Genomic DNA, 26,591 nt, shown 5'->3' with positions numbered 1-26,591 from the left:
CAAGCTGATAGGAAGGCAAATGTAACTCAAATAACCACTCTTTACAGCAAAGGTATGTGGAAGAGCATTTCACAACATGCTGAATCATGAAGCAGATGGGCTACAGCAGCAGAAGCCCACACCGGGTGTCTCTCCTGTCAGCAAAGAACAGGAAACTGAGGCTACAATTTTCAGTCTCACCAAAATTCAACAACAGCAGATTGTTGAAAACCCGGCCTGGTCTGATGGGTCTCAATTACTGCTGAAACATTCAGATGGTAGGATCAAAATTCAGTGTTAACAATATGAAAGCATTGAGCCATCCTGATTTGTATCAACAGTTCAGGTTAATTGTTTTGGTGTGTGAAGGAGATTTTCTTGTCACACAAAAGATTTCCAGCACTTTTCTCCCCCCCCCCCCTCTCTCTGACATAAAGAATTAAGACAGTTCTGAGGCAAAAGGGAGTCCAATGCAGTGCTAAAAAAATGCACCTAAATGTGGCAGGTGAATAAATAATAAATATAGTATCATTCAGTTCAGCATTCAAAACTACAATCAGCCCTGAAGTAAAACTGTGAAATAGTAAGAAAACCTGAATTCAAGTTTAGAATGTTACAATCCAACAAACATGTTGCACACCGTTGCAGACTGGCTGAAGTGGTTTTCACTCAGTAATATATAATGAGCAACAACTGTGATAGAACAAACTAAAAGTCCACTCACCCCTTTTCTTGGAAGTAATGACTCAATATCTGTGGAACTTTCCAATTCCAACTTTTTTAAAGACAGATTTTTATGTACTTTTTCCACCGCAAAGGGGGAAAAAAAAGAAACACCAAGTACAAGACTTTACACTTGCTAAACTAAAAATCCACCCATCCATCAACTGCTTAACAGGGAGCAAAGGGGCCTCCTGCTTATCCAGCTGACACTGGGCGAGAGGCAGAGTACACCCTGGACAAGTCGTCTGTCTATCACAGGACTCAAGTTTTTACTAATTTAAGCTGCAACAGGCTTTGCACGAAGAAATGCTCAAACTTTTTAGATTGAAACAAAAATGTGGCAGCGCAGTGACGACAAAGACGCTGACTCATCTAAATAGAACTCGATAAAGACCGACAAATCCTCCCACTGAAAAGCTAACACTCAAACCATTTATTAGATCTGAAATAAGGAATGAGACAGTCATCAAATACATTTTGCTCATTTTAATACAGCTCAAGGGTGAGGTGTACAAGTATGCATTATTAGATGCTATCTAATCCTTAAGAAGAAATAAACTAAGTGCATGCAAAGCTCCAAATTAACCGGAGCTGCCTCTGGTGAGGCATACTGAATAACTAATGACAGTGCTACAAACTTGGTCCCCTGGGTAAAATTATGCCGTATTAGGACAAAAAGATACATCATGCAACAAGCAGAAATGAACAATGGAGTCAGGGAAGTAATCATTACTACTGATGAATAACCTTTTGATTCGTTGTGATGCTCTTTCACATTGCAGCGCATAAAACTGATTTTTTTTTTTTTTTTTTGCACTTTCTGTAACTGCCTCATAAGTTTAAGCTTCAGGCTCGTCTTTTAATTTTTACATTTCAGTTAATATTTTCACTGCATTTACAAGCCCCAGGTTGCAACATGTGCATCAAGCTGAAATAAAGGCTTTACTGCAGTGACAGGCACAGCCATGGATACAGATTCTTGCTGTATGTCAGTTTCCGTACGAGCCTCCTGAAACAAATGCTGCAGTTAGGTTTTGGATTATGTTTCTCACCCTTTGGATAATGCACCATCACAACGGTGCACCCCTGGTCCATGTAATGAGTACAGGAAGAGAACAAATCACACAACGAAAGCAAGCGAGTTCATGACTAATGATTGTAAATCCATTTGAAGGAGATAAACAGTCCTAGTCAACTGCCTGCCCACAGTCTAAGAAAGTGCCAGCTTTGTCAGATGTAGTCATGCTCCACCAAATATTAAACATCAAGGGTCTCTTGCTGACAGCAGCCCGGCTGTGCACTGTTATCCAGTTGCCTTATTATACTGAATAAATCCTCTCCATGTCAAGCACCATGCCTGGATTTTAAGACCTAATTTAATTCCAGCCATGTGCAGCTCTGGTGCTCTGATGTTAAAAGTGTGAGACACTGATGCAGTATGGTTTGCATATGTCAGAGGAAATTGTGAAATAGAGAAGAGAAATGTGCATTAATGGTACCTCTTCTTTTGCCATCATCTGGGACATTAGGCTTAAATTCAACGATGATTAAATTACAGATTGAGGTTTTCACAAAATCATCCAAATGTTTCCTCCAGCTCCCTGGAAAATGCATTTACATTCACAAACTAACGCTGTTGTGCCTCTAATTGGATCTAAAGTTAGCAATTTGGTAAAGTTCAGAGTAAGAGGGGAGATAAGAGCACAGAACTGTACCTCCTAAAGAACTGAGATTAGAGGAGCAGCCTGTGCTGCTAATTCCTGCACTACCAAAGGTTCGACTTTTAGACAGCCACCATTTTTTTTTTTAAACAAATTATTGAGCTAAGGCTCAAGAGGAAAGTAGGGAAATATCTCTTGACCACGCACGCTTTGAATAAATTGCATTGTGCACTAGGAGGCAATATTCCAAGGCAGCATAATACAAGTGTGGAAATTGTTTATTTTCAGCCGCCCTCCTGCCACCATTCATCCATACTGCTGCCAGCAAATACAATGACATTGTTTTTGAGACAGCTGGGAAATGTTCTAGTCATCACCCCCCAAACCACGTCTCTGCCAAAATACTGTGCACTGAGAATATAAGCCATCTGAGTTCAGACCAGTGTAAAAACAAAGAAAGAAAACAAACCAAGAGACCAGTTTTAACGCATGGTTACGCAGAAATAAATGCAGGTTCACGGACGTGAGCAAAGAATATCATACAGCGGGAACAAAAACAAACTTTGGTGAGTTAGCCTTCAATACATAAATCAAAACCTTCAATAAAGAAAACAAAAATGGAAAGATTATTTTAGACATTACAAATGTGTTTGTTTAATGTATCTTGCCTACATATTTGTCTCAATCCTCAATTTTTCATGGGCATTTTTGGTCGTTATTTTTCTATTTTTCCTTCTTTTGTTTTTTTCTTTTGATATTTTTCCCTTCCATGAGCACCATGGTTCACTCCTCTTATTTTCTTCTAATTCTTTCCCCAAAGCCTGCTAAGTTGGAATTAAAGGACTGTGAGACAGATTTTCAACTTTAATACTTGACATTATCAGCGTTCAGCCTCAGCTAAGTTGGAACATGCACCAGCTTCCAAAAAAATGTCCACCAACTGTCCAAAAACAAAAGATAAAGATAAAGAATTCTTTCTATGTGTATTTAAAAATATGGGAATCAGGCATCCTGAAAGAAAGAGTCCAGATCTTCTGTCATCTCAGCCACATGTTGGGAGGAATTTGCTGCGACCTCTTGAGCTGCAGTGGGTCCTCTGGGGGCAGAGTTTTCCTGCGACCTCTGCGGGGTCTCCTGCTCTCTCTTCACGTCCTTGCCTCCGCCCAGAAGTTTCTGACTCTCCACAAAGTACTGGTTGGGGTGATTGAGCGAGAAAGCGGCATCCTCAGTCTGAGAGAGAGAGACCACAGGAGAGGGAAGGTCAAGAGAAAGCAGGAATAGCAGTTTCAGTTTTGACAGAAGTGGCAGGTTGCTAGCGTAGTGATTGACTGATTCAATAAAATGTCACCTTTTATAAGACGGTCATTTAACATCTCAGTCAGTGGGGGTGATGTGGAATGGTTTACTAATTTACTAGCGATTTACTAATGAGGACAGGAGGCTTTCACAGCTACATTAGTGGGCAAAGTCACCTGCTAACTATTCTATCGGAGCACAGTGAAAAGATGAAATGGCCTTTCACGAAATAAAAATGTCAAAATCATTCATGATGAGTTAAAACCTATTAATCAATTAGCAGATGGAATTCAAATGTTCTTCCTGTGACCTTTTCTGTAATTTTTAAACAATTAAGTAATTTGATTGATGCTTTCAAAACATTTCGTAGTGAAGAAGTAAATGATTTAAAACACTGGCGCAGCATGTCAGCATCTCCTGTTACTAAGGAGACATTTCACTGGCTGTTCGTACCTACTGACAAACTAGAGTACAGGTATTTTCAGGTATCTGCAAGCAGACCTAAACGGTAGTTTATTAATTCCTAACACTTCTTTGGATGCATTTGAGATTTGTGGCTTAACAAATTCAGTCTCATTGTTTTTAAATCAGCTGTTAGCATAATAAAAAATGTACATTCAATATGTACATATTGCCATGTGAGGCAAATTAATTCATTTTACACATGAATGCAAAACATACAATAATAGTTAGGGGTTTTTTTTTAAATTTTTTTTAAAAAAAATGAATGCATATGTAATGACTATAAGCAAACAAGTGACCTGCAAACTATAAATTAAGGACAATAAACAGCAACCCGAGTAGCCCTGGGTTATAACTGCATCAGAGCAGATGTTCAGCAGACTTTATATCAGTGAACTAAACTGTATATGAAATTTGCTAGGCCTATGGCTTCTTAATAGTAACAGTGTTGCATTAATAGTTTCTAATATTTTCTATATTTAAACCACTTCCTGTATACTTAGCAGTGAAGAGCTTAAGCAAAAAAACGTCAATCAAAGTCCAAAACAAAAAGTCTTTTTTTTTTAAATTAGAGAAAAAATTATAATGTATACTGAAATCAAATATTATGTTTTTTAAGCAGATGCACATGTTAAGTACCAGAATTATACATATGCAACACAGACATGTAATGTAATATGAAGACACTAATAGAATATGGTTTAGATTGAAGTTACTTATTTTGTAAATAAAAAAAAGTCACTCATTCATTTTAAATATACAGATTGTAGGATTATAGTCAATTTTAACTTGTAATAGCACTCATCTACCTTATTAAAAGAAAAATGTGTTATTTTTCCCCTTTCAACATTAACGCTACTGATGTCTTAAATGACAACTGGAAACAATCACCTGTTGGTTTGTAGGGTGATGTTTTGAAGCCTCGTGTGGCATTTCGGCCATTTTTAAATTTGACATCAATGTGAGGGATGGATCTCCTCTACAAGCACCGAGTCAACTGTCAATCATAAAGTAGCTACGCCCTGACTCACACCTTGCGTAATAGCCTATGTTGCTGTAAGTATAATATACAACGTAAACAGACTTGAAAGCCTTGAAATCAGTGATTAAGATGATAAAGTCAATGTTAAAATGTTTACTGAGGTTAGATTATAAATATACAATCTGACTTATTCCTGAAGCCGGAGGTGTTGCCATCTGCTGGCCATTAGAGTGAAAGCAGATTTAAGGTGCTTCCACATCAGCCTCACGCTTCAAACACATGCTATATAAGAAGCTGCGTGAATGTGGTGCATTCATATGTGCAACACACCGCTGAATGACCTGCATATGAAAAACATAAGAAAACATGTTGCCCGTTTCAGTCCTAGCTTTACTGGATGATGACTCACACACATAAAACAGCTTAAATCAAATAAGTATCCACAGGAGGTAAAATAGATTGGAATACTATAATAAACCTATGAAAAATAAACGGCTGTGACAGGCAGCTAATGATGGATGGGATGACAGTTCTGGGTCTCTCCTGAGCCTTCATGCATGAGATGTAAGGACCAAACCCCTGCCTCTGACACAGGTACCCCCTGGTTACTCCCCACATCAAATGACTTCACTTACATTGTGTGTCAGCTCAAAGTATTTCTGGCATGCCAGCTGGTAATGCATTCCTTTAACCAGCTCCAGAATCTGCAACAAAAGGTACAGTTGACAAAATGAAGGTTAAACACCTTAGATACTGACAGAGTACCTCTACAGAGGGCTTTTTTTTTGTGGCTTTTCCAGCTTTCTATTTAGAATGGCTTTATCCACTTTTTGGTCAATAATCATGACAGAAGTGAATACATCCTTCAGAAAATTTAAATGTAATAAAAACAGATCACACACATATTTGGCCTGATTTAAATATTCATGCCCTGCGTCAACTCTTTGGAGAATAACCAATGGCAGTGCTTACACATCTCAATTTCAGAGGATATCTTATTTTTGCTTTCTGTAGCTCTGTAAAGTTGAAAAGAGAGAGTTTGAGCAGCCGGCCTGCAGCCCGAGTTTTTACTGGGTCACATAAGCGCGCCAACATTCTGGTAATAAAAACCACTGTAGTGTGTGCAGTGTGACTGCATACTCGGGGTGAGTGACCTGCTGAAAAATAAATCCAAAGTTATCAGTACTCAAAGAGAGAGACACTTCTGAGGAATCTGCCTGAATTTGGTTCCTTCATTATTCCCCAGATTCCTGAAGGCTGCCTCCAGCGTGAAACTGCCACCAGCATGCTAAACACTGAGGCTGAGGTTAGATCAGTGTCGAGCTATACACTGTTTCAGTCAGATATTGCAGTTTTTATTACAGCTTTAGTTTGCTTAGTGGGATATACGGAGCAGTCGCAAAAACGCACACAAAAGATGGATAATACAAGAAAAATACAACCTGTGCCATTATAGAAAAAAAAAAGTATGCCAGAGTCAGAGGATTTTACTTTGTGAGGTTTATTTTTGGAGGTTTCACTGGGATTACAGAAGAATGTCTTAGATACACAAGACATTTGGTAATACTACTACAGCCTTAGATATCTTTACATTTTAGGTCTCTTAGAAATAAATCTCTTTTGTCAATCCTGACTGATGTTGCTTGTACACAGCTGTACAGACATTCATCTTGACTTGACATGTCCTCCGGCAACCTCATGGTGTGAATATACAGCCAAACATTTCTACAACTGCTGCACAGATTGTCATAAAATATTGACTTGTGTGCTGTCTATTACTTTTTCCTTCTACTTCTGTAAGCAAACTGTACAACAAAACTAGTACCAGCACAGCATCTCTCTGCTGAGAGGGTTAAGCCATTTATAAAAGGGTAGCGATCATTAATAAAACCTGAAGTATATCTCTATATTGTCGCCTGTACTGATTTCTCTCTGTGTAAAATGTGTATTCCCATTCTGCTTGGCAAGTGGTTGCTGGAGGTTGATGGCAGTTGCTGGGAAATCAATTGCAAAAGCCCCAGTCACAAAGGCCCAGAAGCAGGTCAGTGACGCCCTGGCAACTACGGGTGGCTAGGGAAAAAAACGTGTATTCCAACCTGCTGGCAAAAACCTCCTTGGAATTGCTTTAGTCGCTAGCAGATTGCTGCAGTCTCTCGTAGTTTGCACTGAACATGCCGATTTGTCAAAGGGCACAACTTTTACTTTGAAGGAGAATATTTACCATTTCTGGTTTGTGGCGCACATTTTAAAATTTTACTACCACTCAACTAGTTGTTAGTCAGTGTTTGCCAACAAGTCTGCGTCTACGGGCAACTGCAGCAATCTGCAAGCAATCACAGCAATCATACAAGGGTTTTTGGTGCAGCAGCCTCTTTGTGATAAATTTCACATAGAGACAGCCATGAACCTCTAAGAAACTCTCACCAATAGGTCAGGGTATACACACTATGGCAGATAACTCTTGCACAATGAGCACGTGTCACACAAGAAACCTCTATTCTGCAAAGGAAATATTATTTACACTTAGTATATTTAAGATCAGTTGCCATAATCTACTGACATGAACCACTATTTGGTGGTTTCTGAATTCATTTTTTGACATTTTTTATTAATCCAATAATCATATTGGCTGAGTTTTCTAAGGCTGGGGAAGAAACATAACCCTCTGCTGTCCCCAGTCAGAAAAGAGAATTGTGGCTAGAGGGCTGTTCAACCATTTGACAAACCAGTTGTAGACAGATGGCACCCACCTGATTGATTCCACTGGGAGACACTTTGTACACTTGAAGCTTCTGCTTCAGCAGCTCTGGGTCACTGTGCCGGAATGGACATCCTACAAACATAGAATTGAATTTCATTTAAATAAAAAGACACACAAATAAAGAAATGACACAGTGTACAGGCTGGAGGAAAATGAAAGACCATGAAAAGCACATTCAACTACAACTGCAGGCTTGCAGATATTTTAGTGAAGACACAGTAAAATGTGTTCGTGTTTCCAAGCCAACCTCTTCTTCCAACAGCCGTCAACTCACCATGATGGTCTCCTTGGCTGGGTGGGTTTGATAAAATCACCTTCATACAACTGTAGGGGGTGTAGTCTGTTCGCTTGCCTTCTTTGCCAAACATGTGGCGGATGCTGTAGGCATATGCTTTGTCAAACTACAGAGAGCAAGAGAAGGCAGGAGAGAGGAAGTGAAAGGCATTAGTGAGGATGAGGGTGTAAGAGGGACAAGGTAGGGGTGAAGAGAGTCATTGTCATACATCATGTCAGTTTTGACAGGGTGTTTTCCTCGATGAAATATAGAGCTATTAGAGAGAACCTGCTGTAGAGGTGTCGCCACATTCGAGATAGTTGAACTAAGGATGGGCATGTTTTTCAGAACTTTTGCCCATTGCCCTGTACAATGATGTGATACAATATGAAGTAGGTTTTAAATTCAATAATAAATGTATGTAAACAACTCCCCAGGACACAGTTTAATGCGTTCATCATTCATTACTCTAATATTTAAGGATAACTGTATGGATAACTGATCATTACCAACTTCTGTGATGCTCATTGTGCAGCTGAGATTCAGATAAGTTGCTAGCAGATTTTTCTTCAGTATCTGAGCCCTTTGTTTGAGTGTTTGCTGTTGCCTTGCATTGTGTAACAGGTGTTTTGGATTCAACATACTGAAGACATCACCTTGGTGATATGCTCAACATCCCAGTTGTTTTAGACTTGTGATAGGTTGCCGACCTGCACAGAGTGTACCCTGCCTTTCACCCAATGACAGCTGGGACAGGCTCCAGCCTCCCATGATCCCAAACCGGACAGCAGGTTAAGAAAATGGATGATATTTTTGGGATGAACATGCTGAAGACATCACCTTGGTGTTAGGAGGTTGTGATGGGCATTCATTACTAAAACCTGAATTTATCTGTTATCAATGAAAATGATTATTTCTTGCCCCCCACAGGCTTGAGTTTTTTCATTTACAGTGACCATCAAGTGTACTATTAGGCTCATATAGTTAGGTCTTGTTATATCTTACTAAACATTTCAGGGGTTTAAAGGCAGCACAACTATACAAATCCTGATTTAATATCTTAAAAACCCTTTCCATGATCAGCTCTAAAAGTAAAAGATCAAAGTCAAGGACACACATGAGCTGTACGCCAGACCTCTGCAAACTTTCACATCATCTTCTGTCTAGTTATACTTTTGGACAGGGGTCATTTTACACAATCTTCGCAGTGAACTTTTTATTGCATAGTAATTCTGTGCAGTCATTAGAATGCATTACAGTGACCGTGCCTCTAAAAATCAAACAGTAAAATACATAGAGAGTGCTCTGACAGTGGCAGAACACAATCAACATGACTGCACCCATCATAACACATTAATGTTGCAATAAAACCCCCTGAACTCACTAATGTGCCAAGCTGCAGTGGCAATTTAAGAAACCTGCAAAACCTTTAAGTATGATAAATCAAATAATAAACATAAGAGGTCTTTTCCTCATTTAAGACTCCCTTACTCTATTAAAACAAAGCATGAGAACTCCAACAGCATTGCAGTGTTTAAGATGCTAAATGAAAGAATTTTTTAAAAAGATCCTTTCTAATCTTACAAAAAAAAAAAAGACACAAAGCCTCAAAAAATTATACTAAACATTCATTTGGCCAGGCTAGAAGCTGAGGTAAAGCACAACCCACCCCATGAATGAAACCCCTCTAAATACAGATTTTTTTTTTTTTTTTGTTTTACTTCAACCTATACTTTAGATGATCCTGGATATACCCCAATACCGCTGACCCCCAAACTGAGCAAATTTACAAAAAGATACATTCAGTGAAGCTGAGCCAAATCTCTTCTTATGCACATCTTGGCTTATGGGACTACATCACGATCGCACCCCCCCCCGACACTCCAGAGCACATTCACAAAATCCTGAATTAGGTCACAATCAAAGGGATTACTTATATATGTGTGTTCGTGTGCATGCGTGTGTGTGCGTATGTGTGTGTAAACTTGGCATGGCTTCTTAGGCTCAGTCCATAGTGACTGATGTGCTTATAGCTCCAATCCCTCTTATGTTAAATGCCATCATAATACAGTCCCCTTTCAATCGGCACAAGAGGCCTTTTCACACCAAAACCAACAATATAGAGGTGAGTGACTATAAAACGCTGCAGCAGCACATGAGTTAAGTAGCTTGATGTTGCAGAAAAAAGACATTGATCGCCTTCTAAAAAGGTCATTCACACTAAATTAGCACTTAACTAAATGGCAGAAAAATTAGAGCAGCAAAGCCACTGAAACAAAGTCTGTAACTGATGAAACAGCTTAAATTGAATGGAATGACTTATCAATTAACTTTAGTGTTACTTTAAAAAAAAAAAGTGACGTAAATGAGGCTAGCTGTTGAAGGAATTTTTCATTTTAATCCATTTTGACACTTCCCACCAGGAAAGCCACGTGTGTGCGCGCGTGCGTGCGTGCGTGCGTGTGTGTGGTGGTATTAATTTGATTTCTTCAGCTTCAGGGTCCTGCTGTTGCTGGCTCACTGTCAGTGTCATGGCTGACCACAATGCCTTAAAAGAACAGAGCCATAATGTTATTAGCAACACCTGAATCGTTTCTGCACCCGTGTCATAACTTCTGCCTATTATAGCTCCACCAATACTGAATTCAACATCACTGCCAAGAAAAAAAAAAAAAAAAAGAAAAAAAAATCATTACAACCAAATGATCTCAGGATTTATTTTACATGTGGTAGCAATGAAGAGGCTTGGGGCTCCTTAATACTGAAAATACTTGAGATAAAATAACACAGTGTACATTTGTTACCAATCTGTAAGAGCAGTTAATATAAAGTGTCATCTAATGACTCATTTGTTCCACCTACATTATGAAAGATTGTGTCAGTTAATTAACCTTAAGTTAACATTTAAAAAACAAGTAGTTCAAAAGCAGGCCTACCCCCAAGGCAATACAACACACTCAAATGTGGGGCAAACAGACACTCCTCCAAATGAATTGGTGAACTTCTGTAGTGAGAATAATGGATAGATCAAGTTGATTTCATCAATTCTCTCTCCCCCTCTAGTCTAATATTACATTGCCTCTTCCTCCGGGCCTGCCTTTTGGCAGTGCTGCCTCCCATCTTTTTCCTCTGTGCCTGTCGCATACTAATGAGCAGGCTTTGTGCAGCCTGCCACAAAGTGCAATCCCTGACACAACACATACATCACTGTGAGAGCTGCGATCTGGTCAGCACGATTCTGCTGCCTCTGCTGTGGCACAAGAGCTGGGCTTTGTGAGGAGCCACTTTCTCTGAGAACTTGTACACGGGAGCCGAGCCACCTCAGATCCAGGGCTCCAAAGAGGGCTGTGGCATGAATCCCATGTACTGTGGTTGCCGTGAGGCTCTCACTGAGATGGACGCTGCTTTATTACTCTCAAAACATGCATGAACAGGTATCAGCAAAATCCAACGTGCTTCTGTAATAGCATAAAAAATAAAATAATGGAAAATCTTTATGTGCCTCAAGTGAAATTATTATTTTTTAATGTCTGCATACAAAAGCCTCATTGAATTAAACTCTAAAATAACCAGCCTGACATCTAACATATTTCGCATCAGTGCAAAACTATTTCCAAGAGCTTCACAAATTATTCAGTGATATTTTTACTTTTCACCTCCTTAGTATGCAAGTATCCATATTTCTCCAACCAAAATTTACCCTACTTTAACTTTTTTTTTTTTTTTTTAGAATGAGTATCTATATTTAAAGTAGCAGAGTACATTTTTAAAATAGCACTACTATTAACTGTCAACACAAACACTGTATGGCATATATTTTTTATAGTGCCAAAAAAAGCATGCCTTAAATTTGAATGCAAATTGTGCTATCTTTTAAACATGTATGTTTTAGTAGCTTTTATGGAATGAAATCTTACAATGAACAGCAGTGAACAACAGTTTTGTGTCTGTTCAATTAATATTAGACATTAGGGTTGATAAAATTCATTAGCCTCCCACCGATTTCATGTGCACCCCCAATTCTGCAAAACTTGTATTTCCCGTGCAGAAAATAGATTTGAACAACCTTACGAATGACTAAGCGCCTGTTATCTATACAGCAAAATCTATGAAGGATATTGTCGGCATCTTGTGTCTGGTCAGAATTCTGTAATCTGTCTCCTTATTACTACTTCAACTGAGGAACAAGCAAGAAACAGGGGCTCAAGAGAGTCCCACATGCCTGGACAATTTGTCTGGCTGATGCAAAACGTGACCCTGACTGGAAAGAGTGCAGGCTACCTGGGGTAACATGGCCAGGATGCCAACCATGTGATCTACTACTACAAATTAGTATTCAAAGACTACGGGACTCAGGGATCAAGGCCCATCCATAAGGAGAACCATGCCAGACTCCTGCATCAGGTGTCTATTCAACTCGGCACAATCATTTCTTGGCACTTGCTGTGCAGTCTGTTAAAACTGTATCTTTTGATGAGCGCTCAAAGCTGCGATCCACTTATGTGTGAGCTCTGCACGGATTATATGAAAACAGGTCATTACTTTTGCAGCAAACATTTTTTTTTAAGCAACCAACGTTTTCTCAATTCATGTTTTAATCTAGAACAAATACATCAGAAGATAGTGAAAAATGCCAATCACACTTTTGATAATACAAGGTATAACTGTGAGTCAAGCACATGACACACATGGAAGGGCATGACATACTGAAAGGTTTGGGTGAGCAAGGAGAGATTGTTTTCACATCTAATGAACATTAGAGTGCATCTAGCAGGAAACATGATATCTTAAGAAATTCCCAAACAGCCGCACTGTTGATGGAGCATAAAAAAAAAAAAAAAAAAAAAAAAAAAAAAAAGACCCTACTCAAAAACCACAGTACAGCTATATCTCACCTCCAAGATAGCCCAGACAGTGTGAGGTATGTGCTATCTAACATTGTTTAGTGCTTCCTGTAGAAGCATAACTAAAAAAGGAAAATGATGCAACCCAAGCAATTAAGAAGTTATTTTCTTGGTAGTAAGGAAATGCATTAATATTTATATGATCAGACTTTTAATCGATGTATGCAAGCTAGGCCAATTCAGAAACATCACATCTAACACAGGAGATATGATCAAAAAAAAAAAAAAACTTTCATGATTTATACTGGCCACTATGCTCCTCTTCCAAGGTCACATCCATGCTGCTTTTTGCTTTAAATGGGTGAAGCCACAGAACTTTTTGATCACACTTCCTTAAAGTATCTGCAGTTAAGATGAACAGCAGAAATAAAATGCCGTAGCTGTTAACATAGCACAAACAACACGATCATGTCAAAACCTTCTCAGTCAAGTTCAAAAATCTAAAAAATTTAAAGCCTTACAAGACTAAAAATACTGTCAGCTGCCAATGCTACCTCTCAGCCTCCTGGCAACAGAATATTTAGGTGGCACAAATTCCCTGAAAGCACATGTTCTGGAACACATAATTACCAAGTCTCAGTAGATCTTAATGGGATGCGTATGAGCCTTAGTCACTTGCAAATGGCTAAGTAAGAACAAGGAATAAGAAATGCTAAAATCATAATAACTATAAACCACTGAGAACACTGTCACTTTCTATGATTGGCATTATTATGGGAAGAACTAACCCTTCCAAGGATTTTTAGTAGATGCATCTGTTGTGTGAATTTGAACACCCTGGGTCACATCGTTCTCGAGTTATCGCGTTCACAAAGTTCAAACTTGGCCGCCCGCCCGCCCAGCAGGGTGACAACAATACCCCACCAGCGTTTTTAGGCTGAGGGGTAAAAAGCATGATTCATACCTACTTAACTCCACAGCATGAAATTCTATTTGTTCTATCTGAGCTGGTCCATTATGTGGAGTCTCCTGTCACTTCTCTCTCTTACTCACATAAAGAGTGAGCGTTTTCCTCATGCAGAACAATTTTAATGTCTTTACTGTGTCTGTCTCCTACCGAGAGACATAATAACCCAACTCATAACCACTTCAGTTTTCATTAGCTTCATCAAAGCACTGAGTGCACCTAATGACACCAGTGAACTTTCCTTCAATCAATAAAGCTTTGATGGAGCCACTTAATCTCCAATAAAAACAGCCCCACCCACTGAAGTGTTGAACAGAACAGAACAAAAACCCTCCGTCTGAGGTACTCAGACTAAATTCTGGGAAAATATGTATATTTATATATTTTACTAAGCAATTTCCAGCAAAATATGTGGTAGCATATGTCAGTATAGTAAGCATGTTTTGAAATATTTTGAAAAAAATGCTGGATTAAGTATCATGTGTAAAATAATAATAACTGTGGCATCTGACATAATTTCTGTAATAGATAAACTCAGTTACTGAGTGATGTCTGTATGTTATAAAATATTTTGCTGGCTATGATTATAAATTATATAATTATAAAAAATAATACATGAGACATCCATTTCCTTTTTATCTGCTGGTCTTACACTGTAAGTACCTTGGTTAACTTGCAGTGGTGTTTGGGGGAGTAGGGTGGACCAAACCACATTTCAACAGGAGAGCAGTCAGAAAGCATCCGTTCACTTTTTCTTTTTCCTTTTTAACCCAGGAAATACTTTGAAAACATTAAAATTTATAACCATTACCTTGTCTGCATCCACTTTGCCTCTTATGAACTCTGATTTCCAGAACTGCAGAGCCTGCTCCAAAGACAGGCCGATACCTTTGAGGAAAAGACCATATTGCATCCGACCTCCATGGCGGAGATGGTGGTTTTCTCTAAGAGCCTGGTGGAGCTGCCTCATACATAGTGGGAATGACTTTCCTGAAAGCTGCAAGCAGTTAATTGTTAATGACCAATTTGAAGAAATGTATTACATAATATACATGTGCCTGTAATTATCTAATTTGCTTCCATGTACTACAAAGAATATTTATTTAGTGACATTAAATACCAATTTTTCCCCCTTTTCTTTTTCCACTGCTCCAGTCCAGCAAAGTTACAATAAGCCACTTCTATGCAAAAAGGTGCCTTCATGTTGACATTTCAAGAACAAATGTTTAAAGCAACTTACTGAGTCAATCTGATCCAAGGAGATTTTCCCAACATTCTTCTGGATGCTGTAATCCTGTCCCACATATGCATGACTAAAAGAAGAAATACAACAATTAAAAAAAAAGTGGCAAATAAGACTTTTCTTCTAAAATTCTGCAATCACCAATCAATGCTGCTATAAAACTGATCATATATCTTGACAGAAAACATTTTTATGGCCTCACTCTGACATGTTACATGAATGTAATCTTAAAATAATATATGCTGTACTACATCCATTGTGTCACTCGCCAAACAAACTTGAAATTAATAAATTGCAAATTGTATTAATAAAAAATATGCACACTAGGAATCTGAAAGACCATCACGAGAAGATATAATACAAAAATGTGTGTGTGGGAACTTATGTCCCGACAGGTGTGTTCACATGTTGTATTAGCGCTTTGAGTGCTTAGACAGAGTAGAAAAGCACTAACTAGTCCATTTACCATTTACCACTTACCAGGCACAGAAAGAAGAGTTATTATATAGTTTTATAGAGAATGGTAGGAATGATTTTCTGGAGCATTCTTTATGGCAGGGGGGTTGAATCAGTCTGAGGGAGAAGGCGTTCTTCTGCCTCAGTAGCGTGGAGTGGGTGAGGTGGGTTGTCCATGAAGGAGAGCAGTTTGTTCAGTGACCTCCCATCCCTCACTGACTCAAACGCCTCCAACTTCAGACCAATGATGTTCCAGCCTTGTGAACCAATTTGTTGATCCTGCTGGCATCTCTAGAAGATCACATATGCAAGATCTCCAACATCTTGCTGCACACATTAAAGGATCTGAGCTTCCTTAGAAAGCAGAGTCTGCTCATCCCCTTCCTATACACAGCATCACTGTTAGCCTTCCAGTACCATCCACCAGTACTAAGCTGAGTCCAAAGCATTAGCTTTACATCACATTGTTTTCAGACTTTAGAATTCACAAACATTTGTGAAAGAATGAGCTGTACTAAACAGCCACTGAAGTGTGGTACTATAATAGGATGCCACCGTTGCAACAAGTCAATTCCTTAAATCTCTTCTAGATATGCTAGTGGTGGCATTATTGCAAAGTGGAACTGTTTAGGAACCAGAGCAACTCAGCTGTGATGTGACAGACCATGCAAAGTTACAGAGTGAGGTGCACAGTGTGTCAAAGTCTCCAACCCTCCGCTGACTCAACATCTGCAGAGCTCCAAACATTAACTGGCATTAATATCAGCACAAAAACTGTACACCAGGTGCTTCATGGCTGAGCAGCTCCTGTAGATGGTCCAGTACTTGTGCCCATGTAGTGTATCATTAGGATAAGCAACACATTTTACTGGTATGCCAGGAACTTAAGGCAGAAGACTTGGGCGTTCCAACCATATGATATTGGAACAGATCAAACATTGTCCTTTTTTAAGACATTTAGAAGTACTGTACAAATGGCTATACCGAGCACTCAAGATGGAGGCTTAAAATGTCTTTCTTTGTGTATTCTTTCAAGAATGCAAACACAGGGATACTCATTCAAGAGAACAAATAAAACATTGCCATTTGAGAAGCCAAAACCAAAGCTTTTTGTCTATCAACTAACTGAGAGCGCTATACTTTTTCCTATTACTTTGTCCTTAAAACTGCTATTATCTCTCCACTTTGTAATTCTCTGAGTGAACTACCACTACTGTCAACCAGCATGTTCTCCCAGAACAATGCACAAGCTGCATATTTCTAGTAACCCTATAATGGAAGTAGCATTAAGATCAGTATAAGATTATGCTGAACACACAGTAAAGGGGCAAAAAGTTTGCACAACATCTGGACTTAATTTACAGGGCCAGTCTGGGTTGACTCAGACCAGCTGAAAGCCTCCAGTATTCTTTGGTGCAGAAGATCAATTATGCTAGAAGTCTTTTTTCATGAGCATACGGGCAAAACAGCAGTGATGTTATTCATCCTGCTTCTTACCTGAGGTGGTTAAGGAGAGGTTGGAGCCGTTCATCAGAATGCACTGCTGGTAGCGAGCGAGCTGTCAACTGCAGAAGAGATGGGCATCACATGAGCAATGGCAAACAGTCTAGGTCAAAGTGTTTTAACAGCCCAACATTTCAGCTTAAGTGCACCTGATTCACTTTTAAACAATTTGCACTTAAAACTAGTGCACAGAATTTCTTAATTAAAACTGTCTTTCTGGACCCACACTATCCAAATTGATCAGAAAGGTGTAAACAATTCAGCCCAAGAGGTAAATTCACTGCAGTATCTATCATTAAAGACTTGATTATGTATTGCTCAGTGTTTTGTTTCTAACATTAAAAAAAGGAAATAACTGGCTGCGTGATCAATCTTGGAACACCTATGACAATTCCCAATATTTAAAAAAATTAAAAGGAATGACAAGAATCCTGATTTACTAAATGCCTGCTTACAGCCTCTTGTCAGCTTAGTGTGTCAAAGCCCTTAAAAATGATAATGTTAATGCTTCTCCATGCAACCGTGTTTTAAAACAGTGAGATGATTTTTGTGGCTCCAGGTTGAGCAAATAATTTACACAATACACGTTTTAACACAATCCTAAAACATGTGACAGCAACTGTCAGGCGATCCCTTACAACATCCTGTGACTTTAAGCTTTCATATGCCGTCTCAGTCTGAAAACACAGTCAGCTGTAGGGCTCAATGATGTTTTTTCATTAAAAAATAAAAAAAAAAAAAACCCTAAAGATCCATGTTCTTCCCTCTGCAAAAAGCTTTAGTCTAAATCCTGACTTTTGAGTCTTAGCCAGTTCATGGTCTGCCTCACACATGCACCGAAAACATTTTAGATGCAGCATTCTGTTTGTTAAAATGAACAACAAACCAATAAATGAAGTCATATGGAGAGGCAGCTTTCCATTTCATACCTTTTTAATGACATATTCTCAGTGATGTCCCCTTGCTGTCCCCAGCGAAGGAGAATAAACATTACAGTAACACAATGGCTCAGTTACAAAAAAATTGTTTGTTGAATTATTCCATTTTAGCAGTTAGTGGTCCGGATAATTACCTGAAAATTGGAGAATTGCAGAACCGAACAAAGTTGGTGTTTTTATTTGTGCTTTGTTTTTCCTCTTCTAATTTGGAAAAGATGGTGCTGCTGGTCAACAATAGTGCAAATGCAATGACCTCCTGTACTATACCAACCACACAAAAAGGTGTCCTGACATTGGTGATTCTACAACTTGAGCAGTTTTTTTAAAAAGTCCTTAGGGCCATCTTCACCTAAATGGCACATAATATGCTTCTTCTTGAGAAATAAAAAGCACCAAATTACTTTGCATTCATTCTCAGCTGCATCTAAAACGACTCTCAGAAATCACAATTTGATAATTCTGGTAATCAAACAACTCATTTAGACAGAAGTGAGTTTTAGAATAGCTCGAGTTGCCAGGAAGCATTTTAGCTCACTGGCTCAAAGGAGCCCACTCTTTGTCATGAGGACATAGTATTACCTGAAAAGAGAGTGTAAGTGACTACTCTGTTACAATGACAGACAACATATCACAAGCGCATAACAAAAACTGAAGTCCGCATTGACATGATTTTCTCTCGGAACTGTCACTCCATTGTTTAAACTACCAGACCCAAAATCTAGTATCTTGTTTGACTTAGTGCTTTTTAGCTGTGTGCACTCACCATGAGCGAGTAATGCATAAAAAACCCTTGTTAAGGCCAGAGGCTCTAGTGTAAAACACTATATGGAAGACAAACATGCAATTGTATATGGAAATTCATGTAAAATCAATATGAAGTAAGGTAAAGGCTGACACATATTTTGCAGAGACTAATAACACTGCACATGAAATAAGCACACAATTTGGACTGAGTTGCTCTTTGAGGATGGATAAAAAGTGATCAGTGTAGAAGCCTCTGATAAAACCTCATTATAGCAGATTTTTTTTAACAAGTGCACTTCTGATGAACTCAAAGGAAGTCTTGTGATGATGTGAATCTACAAAGGAAGGATTTTATCAAGTAATATAAATGTATGTATATATGTCAAAGTCTATTTGTATTTTATTGTGTTTTTTTAAGCAGTATTGGTGGATTGGGGTGTGAAAACCTGGGTATTGATGTTTGTATGGGTGAATAAAGAGAACTTTGACCACCCGATGTGGATCGATAACGGGAAAGGAGCCAATTTTCAGCTAAACTATAAAACACTGACCCCTCATATTGATGTAATATTTACTCCACCTTACTGTACAAATGTATGAGTAAAGTGTAGTCTACTTGAGACAACTCTGCATTTGTCTCTACCTTTTCGTTTTCTTGTGCCACACATTAAGGGACATCTTCTCTATAATTCTTGACAAAAGTGTCTGTTCTAATCTAGAAAAATGTTTACAGAGCAAAGAAACAGTCTTATTTCAACAGCTGTTACCACTCTATATGACAAAATCTAATTCACACATATCACTGGCTAAGGTATCAGGTAATTATAATGTAAGACATTATTTTCTGTGTCTAAGTACAGCAAGTCATCTATTTTAAGTTTTCGTGCCTAATTAATAGAACATGTCTATTCATAAACCACACAATGACACTGACTGACACCGACAGCTGTTGCTGATGCTCCTTGTGCCTGTTCTACCATCTGGACCGCTCACCACCATGCAGCTGAACTTAGGTTGTCTTTTCACATATATTTAAAAAAAATTTTTAAAAAAGCCTCTGGTTTCCAAAACATTGCACTTCAAGTCCCTAAGGACATTCAAAGCAATGCAAAAGCTTGGTGATATGGTGCCATCATAAACCCCCTTCAGCAGTCTTTAAAAAAAACATCATGCCTGTAGGGACAATAAGCACTTTCCGTCTAGATGTCCCCAATCTTTCCTCCAGACATTTTTTGTCACATGTGCATACTTATTCCCCTCAGTTGAACCCTGCGTTTCTACCATTTCCCTTGGGGAACTGAAAGCACCAGCAGCAATTTAATAATTTGCCTTATGGAATCAGGGATTCTGCATATACAAACAGCATGAAAGTGCATGAAAATGGCCACTAGTGCAAAATAATACAAAGTGAAGTTGTGATGGAGCGAGTCACAAAGGCGATGATTAAAGATTGTGTTGCACTGGAGGCAATAAAGTGGTTCCAAATGTTTACTGTAGTGTGACCGACGCTGCAGTTTTCAAGGAAAAATGAAGATTTTTGGTATTTAAAAATCTCCAATATTGGTTTTAACTTTTATATTTAGGCTTAAATAGCAACAAAGTGCTCCTGAAATTTTCATGTGGACATTCTCGGTTGTGCTTTCAGAATATTGTGGTTTAAAAAAAAAAATGAATCAATCAATTAATTAATTAAAAAAATAATCACTTACTGCAAGAGCTTTTGATAGCCTTGTGCGGAAATCATTGAGAACAATAGTGACAATATCCTGATGTGGAATGTACGCGTAGCCTTGTTTGAGGTACACTTTCCTCGATCGCACAAGATCCAGGGCGTCTTGAAACGGCACCTTTAAAAATAAATGTCAGTTAGAAAAAAAAAACAAATCATGCATGAATTCACAATATAAAGGCCAACCGCGTGTCCTCGGTAATTTGGCTGCTTAAACTGTGATCCAAGGATACAATTTAAGCTCAGCAAAGCAAATGGGACGATTTACATTCTCACAGTGAATATGACTATCAGCAGCAAGCCTGAAATTTAAATTAAACTCCAGTAGAAGCTTTGAAATGTTGTTAATAGAAAAAAACTGCATTTAATCCATTCGCAAGTTAAATCATTATGAGAACTGACTGACAGAACAGAAAAACAGCCCTTTAAGAGATTTGCCTACTACGCACATGGGAGTTAACATTATGATGTCAATGCATTTCTTTAGTAATACAATAAGATATATACATGTGGGGCTGTATTTCGACATTTGGAAAAGCAGGATTTTTCCATAATGTTGGTTTAAACGGCCTCAAGGAGAAATAGTTGCTCATTTATTTCATATCAGTGATGATCTGTCTCTATCTGATGAGATACTGGCTCTAGGGGGGGAAGGAGTTTAATTTAAAAAAGTAAAGCAAAGTAGACAAATCAGAGTTGTACTAAAGTGTTAAAAAGTACTCTCAGACAGGTAAGCATTACACAACACATGATGCTAATGAGGAAGCTTGAGTGGTAATTTGTTCAAGTCTAATATTGGACAAAAGGAAGCTGTTACGAGAATTCAAATCTAATTTTATGCATTTAAAAACACTCGTCTTGACAAAAGGATCCGAGATGTTCCGCAAATTCTAACTAACCTATTTTACACCATTTATTAGCACGGACTCTGCCATTAGTTCTAATGGGCCTAACTGCGGAAAGAGGGCTCAAGCAATCACCAAACCTGTTATAAACTAATTAACCATTCAGAACATCAACCTAACAGTGCCACTGTCTGTATGTCTTAGATTGGCTCTGTGGGTCTACAGGAGCATAAACTGTAGCCTACACTATATATTAAAAAAATGTCTTATGGAAGCATGAGAGCTCACTTCCTCATATTTATCTACATGCAAAGACACAAGTAACTCACCTTGTAGAACTCATGCTCTTTCACAGTGATTCCACTGATGCCGAAGCTGGAGTTTATAAGTTGATCCTTCAGCTCCATCTTCTCCTCACTGCTAATCTGAAAAGTTAGAATGAAAAAAAGTTCAGTGAGGAGCTGCAAAGGCTGAACTGTGTTACTGTTAATATGCTGTTAATATGCTGTTAATAAGCTTGAGGAAACCAAACATTTATAAAATGAAAGCTCATTTTGCATCCTTGCTTACACATTAATTTTAATGAGTTTTTTTCCTTTTTTCCCCACAATGTATTCACCACCTTTTTATGCAAACCTCCTGTTGTTTTATTCCTTATAAAACACACACACACACACACACACACACACACACACACACACACACACACACACACACACACACACACACACACTTACTTGAAACGTCATTTCTTTACAATTCAGTCTTTTACTAAATAGGGGCAACTTTTGGAAGATACATTTAAACTACAGTGTTCATGGGTCCCATTATGATGATTGAACAGCTCCACCTAGTGAAAATACAACTGAACACCACAGTGCTGTGTATGGAAACAACTTTCACAGAATCAGGTCTGAGGGCTCTACATACTCAGAGCCTGACTTAGAAACATAATTCACAATATTATTTCTGAAATGCATGTTGGTGAGGAGCCACTTTTACCTTTTACTTTACACTTTCTCGCACCAATGCTATCCTTTCCTAATATCAATTAAGAGATTATAACAGCCAGGTGCTGCTAATCAAATGTACTTGATTAAATGATCATTAGCAAGTGTGAGCACCTCTTTAAAAGCAGAAATTTTGCTAGTCTGGAGCAAAATTGCCAAGATATTTCCAAGGGTGGACAACCCATCAAATTCATCCCAAGGTTAGACCAAGCACTGCTCAGAGAAAATGCAAAAAAAATAAAATAAAAATAAAAAAATAAAAAACCCAAGAGCTTCATCTCAAACACTACAGGGTTCAGTTAGCATTTTAAAATGTTAAAGTAAATGTAAAAGCACAGCTTAGCTTTGCAAAGTTGCATCTGGACATTGGAAAAATGTTCTTTGGACACACAAGACCAAAGTGGAGATGTCTAGCCACAGCAACACATTTGGTGAAAACCAAACACAGAATATCAGCACAAGCACCTCATACCAACTGTCAAGCACGGTGGTGGAGAGCTGATGATTCGGGCTTGTTTTGCAGCCACAGGACCTAGGCACCTTCCAGGCACTGAGTTGATCATGAACTCTTCTGTATACCAAAAATATTCTAGAGTCAAATGTAAAGCCATCTGTACAACGGATAAAGCTTGGCCGAAATTGGGTCATGCAACAGGATAATGATCCCAAGCACAGCAGAAAATCTACAACAGAATGGCTGAAAAAGAAAAGTATTGCGGTGTTGAAGTGGCCCAAAGCCCAGACTTCAACCTGACTGAAATGTTGTGCTAAGTTGTGCATAAATGAATGCTCAAAAACCTCAATGAACTGAAATACTGTAGAGAAGAGTGGACTAAAATTCCTCCACAGTGATGTGAGAGACTGATAAAGTTAGTTCAAGTTAAAGCTGGTTCTACAAGCTACTGAATCATGCAGTGTGCCTCAATATAGTCCTGTGGAAACTTTTTCACGACTGCACTTATTCTATAGTTTAGTTTTAATCCTTTACCTTCACCAACATCAACAGTGGGTGGGATACAAGAATGCAAATGTGTAGGTAACCCTCAGGCTTGAGTCAGTATTTTCTTGTATGCTAAAAGACAGGCTTTACAACACTTACTGTGACATAACGCAGATTATTCTTGTGAAGAAATTCCAGCTGTTGTTTTGGGTCCAGGTCACCAAAGCGGAAGCGGAAAAGATCAACTTCCTGTTGTATAAACCAGCGCCTCAGATCTTCCCTTTGAGAGACAAATTTAAATAAACATTTATCTTCCGCAGGTGAACAACTCACATTCTGACCACGTTTTTCAGTCTACTTCAATGGAAACTAAAGACTTACGTTTGGCAGTAGGCCAGTCTGAGAATGAAGTGGGAGATGTGGTCCTTTCTTCGTTTCTCAAATTCACTTGGCCCACTCTGAGATTTTCTGTCATCCTTAATGGGTTGAAAGAGATTATTTTTTGTTTTGTTTTGAATGCAAATTAATTTCAATCATTCACTATTTCTTGTCATGTGGAACAGAGTTTGAGTTTTAAGTAGAGATAAAAAAAAAAAAAGATTGTTTGCACTTTTCATATATTAAAAATCATGTTTACAGTACCTATATACCAACTTCTTATTTCAGTCTCTTGTCATTTAGTTTAGGGTCTCAAAATGTTACCAAATGAGTCACATGGTTTGCAACACCCAGCAGTGTCTCTTTTTTTCCTACAAATCAATTTTATTGCTGAATACTGTTGTTTTATCAGTATTGCCAAGAGAGAATGTAATGGATCCTACACAAGCTCAGCTTCTAGGGCATAAAGATCAACATTGTGCAGATCAGGCTATATAGTTAGCACTGGTCTCATTCTAGACCCTATGCTCTTAGTTGCCAGTGTATGAGATAGACCTCACAGTGTCATTTTGAGGTGACTTCAAGCACTGTGGAGTGCAGTGTGATGTTACAGGATGGCCTCTTGTGCTTTCATTAAAATGTGTAACTGGTAAATGTTTATAAAGAAATCTCTTTGTGATGAGCGATTGTAGTATTTGACAACACAATTCACTGACAGTTCTAAGACTGTTTAAATGTGCATAATGGTAAACATACTCACAGCATCTGGCCTGTAAGGAAAGTTCAGAGCTTTAAGCTCTTTGTCCAGTTTGCTTTTATACTGATCTTTCAGTTTGACATAACTCACTCCCAAACTCTCAACGGTCTTCAACACTGCAGTGGCGTCAAAAACAGACATTATAAATAAGACATCCTACTTAAAATGTATTTCACAAGAGAATAGAAGAGAGTAACTTGAATTTCACTTGAATAACATGAGTTGAGTCTTACACTTCAGTCTTTCCACAGCAAATGTCTCAAATTCAGAAAGAGAGATGTTTTCAAGAGGAGGCTGTCCGTAGAACTGCAGATGCTGCCCATAGAGCTCAGACTGAAGGCTAATACCAGTCTTCTTTTTTCTGCTAGAAAACTGCATGGTGCCTGATGGTAAGAGAAATCAAGCATATTTTAATGTACCACCTGGTAGCACGCGGGGTCCCCAACCTACCATATTTAGTCCCAGAACATTTTTTTATGTAGTGAGGTATTGACCAGTGTGAATTTCAACACAAATTCATGAATATTAAATAAGTTACCATTTTAAACGCATAACGCTTGATGTTGCAATCTTCTCCTTACCAGAAGTTGGATAAATAAAACACTATTGTGGAGAAGAAGTGTGACCTTTTAAATGTTTATGACTTAAAATAGTACACACCAACACGAAAATCCCCGCCCTTATTTGATCTGGCAAAGTAAAGGATGCTGCTATACAAAAACAAAACAACCGCATTGCTGCTGAGCATGTTAGCAACTTTTAAATCAACCAGAAGTGGCAGAAGCGGTACCTTATATAACTTGGCATGGGCAAGCAAACATAGCTTCTCCTTAACTAATCTTATTAATAACTTGTTCACACAACACAAATGAGGGATGTCCCCACATCATCACCACTTCTGTGGGAGACAGCAAAGAGTGCAGAAGCACTTTCACGGGCGAAATGTTTTTGACAGCTGGAAATCTTCCTTCATCTGTCCTCTGCAGACAACTGAACTGACCGAGTGAACCTAGCTATGTTTGGTATGTCACACTGTCCCAGCAGTCAGTAAGTGTCATTCACATGAACTCAATTTTATGTTCGAGACTAAATTTAGCTGCTTACAGAGACCGTTTAGCTTCAGGTAACAGTAGAGAGTCCTTAACAAGAGTTAGCGATAGTCAGTCAGCAACACTTCTACTTCGACAGTGATTGCTAGCTAGCGGAGTTGCGTTTAACCTGCAAAGAGAAAGACCGACACAGCGCGAGTATATTATCAGCCATAGTTTGTGAAGAATAATAAGATTGTAATACTGTCGTTACATTACCGTTTAGCTGATGCTGTAGAGTCCTCAACACTCAATCCCGCCAAACAAACTGGGCTATTCAACAAACGCGGGTAAAGTATGACGTTACGTCCGCAACCGGAAGAGAACTAAAGTCGCGAAGTGGTGAGCACTCGTTTTAATTTTCGGCACAAACCGCCCCATCTCTCTCCCTCATTAGCGGTCTCCTCCATGAAAACCCAAGAAATATTTTCCACTATCTTTTGAAGAATATTAACCAAACTGTACCAAGAGACGCTCTGAGTAAAGATAAGCCACTGTTATTGCACTGTCCTTTTTTATGACTCAATTTGAGCCACAGAAATTTGCGGCCGCATTTGTATTACATAACAAATGCACCAATAATACGTGGGATCACCCAAAACTTTGTTTTTCAAATGATTAATAACAGCTTTAACATTAACTGGTTTGTAAACTTTTTTTTTTTAAATCCAGAAACAGTTCGACAACAATATTATCCAAGCCCGGGAACTATTGAACAAAGATGGGCTATTATTATGGTGAATTACTGAAAAGAAAAAGAAAAAAAAACTCTTACATAATATATAGTGGTGTTAGATACTGCCGCACAAGGTGTTTCACAGTTTCTCAAAAACTCGCCTGTCAGCCGATTGGAATGGGAGTATTTTTATTGGGGATTATTGTGAATAACCCAACTTCTGACTATATTGATAAGTTTCACATACATACAATAACATGGACCCACCCGAAAGCAAACTTTGCTATATCTTTAACTGACATCAACCACTATGACATCGTTCTGAAAAATAAGAA

General features: G+C 38.5%; 1 protein-coding gene across 1 annotated transcript; it reads right to left on the bottom strand.

Annotated features, from left to right (window-relative positions):
* Nucleotides 1–1,195: 1,195 nt before the first annotated feature.
* On the bottom strand, nucleotides 1,196–25,892 carry prim2 (DNA primase subunit 2). Its single transcript, XM_030748185.1, has 14 exons — nucleotides 25,800–25,892; nucleotides 24,726–24,875; nucleotides 24,496–24,608; nucleotides 23,739–23,833; nucleotides 23,517–23,637; nucleotides 21,737–21,832; nucleotides 20,543–20,680; nucleotides 17,146–17,213; nucleotides 15,190–15,262; nucleotides 14,761–14,946; nucleotides 8,139–8,265; nucleotides 7,854–7,936; nucleotides 5,739–5,807; nucleotides 1,196–3,593 (listed from the first exon to the last, which is right to left on the bottom strand). The coding sequence occupies exons 2-14, from the start codon at nucleotides 24,868–24,870 to the stop codon at nucleotides 3,366–3,368; spliced, it is 1,542 nt and encodes a 513-aa protein (XP_030604045.1). The 5' UTR covers nucleotides 24,871–24,875; nucleotides 25,800–25,892; the 3' UTR covers nucleotides 1,196–3,365.
* Between the last annotated feature and the right edge of the window lie 699 nt (nucleotides 25,893–26,591).

This window comes from Archocentrus centrarchus, chromosome 15 (assembly GCF_007364275.1).
Source record: "Archocentrus centrarchus isolate MPI-CPG fArcCen1 chromosome 15, fArcCen1, whole genome shotgun sequence".
Taxonomy (NCBI): domain Eukaryota; kingdom Metazoa; phylum Chordata; class Actinopteri; order Cichliformes; family Cichlidae; genus Archocentrus; species Archocentrus centrarchus.
This window is presented reverse-complemented; position numbering and strand designations above follow the sequence as displayed.

Bases quoted from the DNA above. Each gene is read 5' to 3' on its own strand.
- prim2 (XM_030748185.1), bottom strand. From the start codon at position 24,870: ATGCAGTTTTCTAGCAGAAAAAAGAAGACTGGTATTAGCCTTCAGTCT. The intron at 23,834-24,495 runs GTGAGTATGTTT...CAACCCATTAAG, and splicing joins TTCCTTACAGGCCAGATGCT to GATGACAGAAAATCTCAGAG. The intron at 5,808-7,853 runs GTGGGTGCCATC...CTTTTGTTGCAG, and splicing joins CTCCCAGTGGAATCAATCAG to ATTCTGGAGCTGGTTAAAGG.